General features: G+C 33.3%; 1 protein-coding gene across 1 annotated transcript; it reads left to right on the top strand.

The window, feature by feature from the left end:
- The first annotated feature begins 1,629 nt into the window (after positions 1–1,629).
- Positions 1,630–3,238, top strand: LOC149245233 (3-oxo-Delta(4,5)-steroid 5-beta-reductase-like). The gene is made up of 2 exons (XM_089457709.1): positions 1,630–1,768; positions 1,875–3,238. The coding sequence occupies exons 1-2, from the start codon at positions 1,718–1,720 to the stop codon at positions 3,093–3,095; spliced, it is 1,272 nt and encodes a 423-aa protein (XP_089313835.1). The 5' UTR covers positions 1,630–1,717; the 3' UTR covers positions 3,096–3,238.
- Positions 3,239–4,652: the final 1,414 nt, after the last annotated feature.

The raw sequence follows: 4,652 nt of genomic DNA, 5'->3' as shown, positions 1-4,652 counted from the left end.
GTTTTTTGTAATATAAATTAGCCTAGATTTACGGAGAAAAAAAAAATTAATAAATACTAATTATATTTAATATTAAAATTAATTAAAAACAAATAAATTAAAAAATATAATTAATAAATAACCAGATACATACATACGCGTTGTTAAATTACTTTTATAAATCATGTGCTAAACTTGTGACACATCAATGTTTATCTTGCCCCAGAAAACCGTTAAAGAAAACCATGCATGTTCGACGACCTATTCAACCTCACCCACATGTAAGTTTGGTATTAATAGCTTCCGTTTCTTTTCGTTAGCTCCAACTCTTCAATTAAGATATTATATATATCTATATATATATATATATGGTTTCTCTACATGCTTTTCCAGGGTGGCAGAAGTGTTTTAATACAACCAGGCAAACAACGATGGGTAAAGCTATCTTGTGCACGATATCATTTCAATATATCATATTGGGTGAATTCGAATTGAAGATTTTGAAATTTCTAAACATATGAAGAAAGTCTACTCTAATGATTTTCAAACTATTCCAAAAATCTACACTCAACAGACAAATGCGGGAGAAACATAAATTCTCAATCTAACTCTGACAGATAAGCATGTGGAAACCTAAAGAACCCATATTGATATTCCACGAAACAGGGACGAGCCAAAGCAATGCAGAAGATGTGAACTCATTCTACCAATTGCAGCCTGAAATGAATTTTGGCTATTATAAACAAGAAGCTCCATGTCTTTCATGACACGAGGAGATATTCTTTTGACAGCAGTAAGCTTTTGTGCGTCATGATCCGAATCACATTTTACCTCAAGTCCTCCCAATCACACACTTTGTTGAACGGAAAACATGTTACGCATGATGTTACAATATCTCGAAATTGTTTATCTACTCACGTCTCCCACCTGTAAACAAAGGTTCAACCAATCTCTCTATGTAAAGGGATGACATCGTTTTGTTAATTTTTAGATATAAGTTGATATATATATTAAATAGTTTCCAATGTTGAAGGGGAAAATTGGAAAAATGATTTGTTCATGTTATTAAAATTGGCTAGTCGGGATGTTTCATAAAAATGGTTTTTATAAATATGATTGACTCAATTGTCAATCTCTTTTGTGAAATTTGAATCTAAATTCTACATCATTTTTATAAAAAATGAATTTAGATTCTACATGCCTCTCTAAAATAGTTTTTATAGCTTATAGTGAACTCTTATCTTCAATTTCTCATAAAATTTGAATCACAAACAAACCAACTAACAAGTAAGTAAATAAGATTGTCTGTGAGGAAAGGAAATAGGTTATAAGTCAAAGGGACTTAAAAAAAAAAAAACATGTTTGAATATCATTATAAAAGATATTATTATAATAAGGAAGAAAGATGATATCACCTACCCATCTTTGTTGTCTGTCTTGTCAGCAATCAATCCCTGCGTTATGCAACTTCTTCCCATGTGTTCATATTGTTTGTGTTCTCCATTGATTACGTTGTATGAGTATGCAGCAATTTATATTTTATTTTGAAGTTTAGGATAACAAGTAATACATTCCTACACGGAACAACCAACCCAACGCCCACTCCAGATGACTACATTCCACGATATCTTAATTTGTCTTTAAATTACACGCTTATAAAAATGCATCGCCTCCTCCATATCTCTACTCCAAGAGATCAGCGTTGATCTGATGTGCTTGCAATCAATCAGTAAGAATCATGGGGTCATGGAATTATTCATGGTGGACGGGGAGCTTCGGAACCCCAGAGGTTAGAGATCGGACCCCTCTTTCTCAATATTCGATTCTCTACATGTATTCATATACTTATTTATAAATGCAACTTCACAAATTATGGCTGTGTTAATTATATGCAGAGACGCGAGCGAGATGATCAGTACACGAATGGCGAAAGTAGTGGCAGCAGCTCCGGAGGAAGTAGTGATAACAAGAACAAGAAGAAGGATCATGTTGGGCTGATCGTAGGTGTGACAGGGATGGTAGGTAGCAGACTGGCAGATATTCTGCCCACACACGATATTCAAGGCGGGCCGTGGAAGGTGTACGGAGTAGCCCACCGGCCTATTAGCCCTCACAATTACGAGGATATTCAATACATAGAGTGCGACCTGCTGGATAGGGATCAGACGATGGCAAAATTCTCGGCTCTCGCCGATGTTACGCACGTCTTCTGGGTGATCACAAATGGCGGCCGAGGAATCGAAGAGGACGATTTGAACGGTAAAATGCTCGCAAATGTTTTGGATTCTCTTATTCCCAATGCCCCCAATCTGGAACATGTGTGTCTGCAAAAGGGAACGGAGCATTATCGGGGCGCTCACGATATTTCCGCCATGGATTTGATTACTGATCCTGACGAGGTTCCGGATCAGGAGAGAGTTCCCAGGCTGAATAATGGCTCGAATTTCAGGTACCATGAGTTGGAGGACGTGCTATTTGCAAAATTAGGAGGAGAGAGTGATATTAAGATCAGCTGGTCAATCCATCGCCCCGCTGTCATATTATTGGGCTTCTCTCCTTTGACTAGCTACTCTTCCATGAATCTGCTCGCTTCTCTCGCAGTTTACGCTGCGATCTGCAAGAAGGAGGGCACGCAGTTCAGATTCCCCGGGAATTCCACTACATGGGAAGGGCCCACGGTCGCTTCGGATGCGGAACTCATTGCAGAGCAGCAGATATGGGCGTGCATTGAACCGAATGGTAAGAACAAGGTATTTAATGTGAGCAACGGTGATGTGTTCAGATGGAAAAGCCTGTGGACAGTGCTTGCAGAGAAGCTGGAGGTGGAGGCGGGTGATTATGAGGGTCGTGGGTTTTCCTTGGCAGAGAAGATGAAAAGTAAGAGCGGTGTGTGGGAGGAGATTGTGAAGGAGAAGGGGCTTGTGGAGAGCAGGCTTGAAGAACTGGGCGAACAATGGTGGTTATCTGTTGACAGAATATTGAACAGGAATTTGATGAAGGGTGTGAGCATGAGCATGAACAAGAGCAAGGACTATGGTTTTATGGGGTTTAGGTACACAGAGAGCTCTTGTATCGAATGGATTGATATGCTGAAAACCCATAAAATCATTCCTTGATTGAAGGGCACAGAAAGTAGCCATGACGAATTGCAGGTTCAAAAGTTTCAAGGCATACATAGTTTGTTCTTGATTAGGATAAAAAGAAAAATTATTTCGACCTGTAACTTTTCAAAGTTAAATCGAGTTTTCTCAATAATTTAGTATCGTAATTTTTGGTTTGAATTAAGTTAAATCGAGTTTTCTCAATAATTTAGTATCGTAATTTTTGGTTTGAATTTTGATAAAATAATTTTTAGTTGTTATTTAAAATGTGTTTTTTTACTTTATATATAATTTTTGTTTTTATTTACAAAATTTAAATTATAATGAATTCATAATATAATGGTGTAATTCCAATACATTTCTACCCAATTATATATATATATGAGTTACTGTTGGGTAAAGGTTGCATTCAAATAATTTTAAGTTAAATTTACTAGCTTTTTGTGATGATTCAGTGGACCGCGATATATCATGGGAAGTACGGTTCTTGGACCAACATTTTTTCCAGAATCATAATTTTATAGATTTTTTCAAACAATCATAATTTTATTTATTAAACATTTTTTATAATTATTTTTTTTGAAAATTGTTTTTTAATGAATGGTAAATATTAAAAAAATAAAATTTTCAGATTTTTTTTACTACATATATATTTTTATGTAAAATAAATTTTTAAATATATAAATAAATATAAAATTTTTAAATATTATAATAATTATAGTAATGATTAATGTTTATTAATATTAATAAGGTTTATCACATTTTAATAAAGACAGAAAATTAAGATTGGTTAATATTTTATTTTTATGATAAAAAGAAGGGAGAGAAGATTATTGCAGTTTTGTTAACTTAAAAATTGGTAGTGTGACAAATGTATTGAAAATAAGTCGATCAATTCAAAAGAAAATGTTTTTCATTTTCAATTTTTTTAACATGGAAAAGTTGACAGATTCTTTCATCCCAGAATATTTTGGGAATAAACCAACTCCTAATTTCACTTCAAAGTTTATAAAAATTACTTCTTATATTATCAATTAAATTGTGAAATATTTTAAAAATTTAACAATATAAAATCCAATTATTAATTTTTCTCATAATTATTATATTTCTGAAATATTCCAAAATTTACAATTAAATTATATTAAAAATTAAAATCTAACCTTTCCTTTTAAAAAACTTCTCTAACATTTCCCTGCAAAATTTTAAACCAAAAATATGTTATTGTGATTTGAAGACAAAGTTAAATTGAAACTGAAAATCTGCTGCGCAGCAATCTTATTTTCTGCATGTTGGATAAGGCATTTGATCGTGATGTACTTTCATGTATGAATAGTAAATTGAAAAATCTCCCTCCCAAGTCGGAGGCAAAGGTTTGTATCTGTTTTTAAATAATTATATAAAATAATTAATAAATTAAGAAAATGTGACTTCGAAATTTCAAAACGTACAGAGTGGTTTATTTCTTTTGAAATATTATATAAATTAAAACCTGGATTGGGGTTTCGAAATATCATATAAATTAAAACCTGAAGTGGGGTTTGTGCTAGTTAGCTTTTTTTTTTTTTGGGTTGT

This window comes from Pinus tabuliformis, chromosome 7, assembly GCF_031772625.1.
Source record: "Pinus tabuliformis cultivar Carrire ecotype Pingquan chromosome 7, CPIR1, whole genome shotgun sequence".
NCBI classification, from domain to species: domain Eukaryota; kingdom Viridiplantae; phylum Streptophyta; class Pinopsida; order Pinales; family Pinaceae; genus Pinus; species Pinus tabuliformis.
Note: the sequence above shows the minus strand (reverse complement) of the source record. Positions and strands in the feature narration are given on the sequence as shown.

Bases quoted from the DNA above. Each gene is read 5' to 3' on its own strand.
- LOC149245233 (XM_089457709.1), top strand. From the start codon at position 1,718: ATGGGGTCATGGAATTATTCATGGTGGACGGGGAGCTTCGGAACCCCA. The intron at 1,769-1,874 runs GTTAGAGATCGG...AATTATATGCAG, and splicing joins GGAGCTTCGGAACCCCAGAG to AGACGCGAGCGAGATGATCA.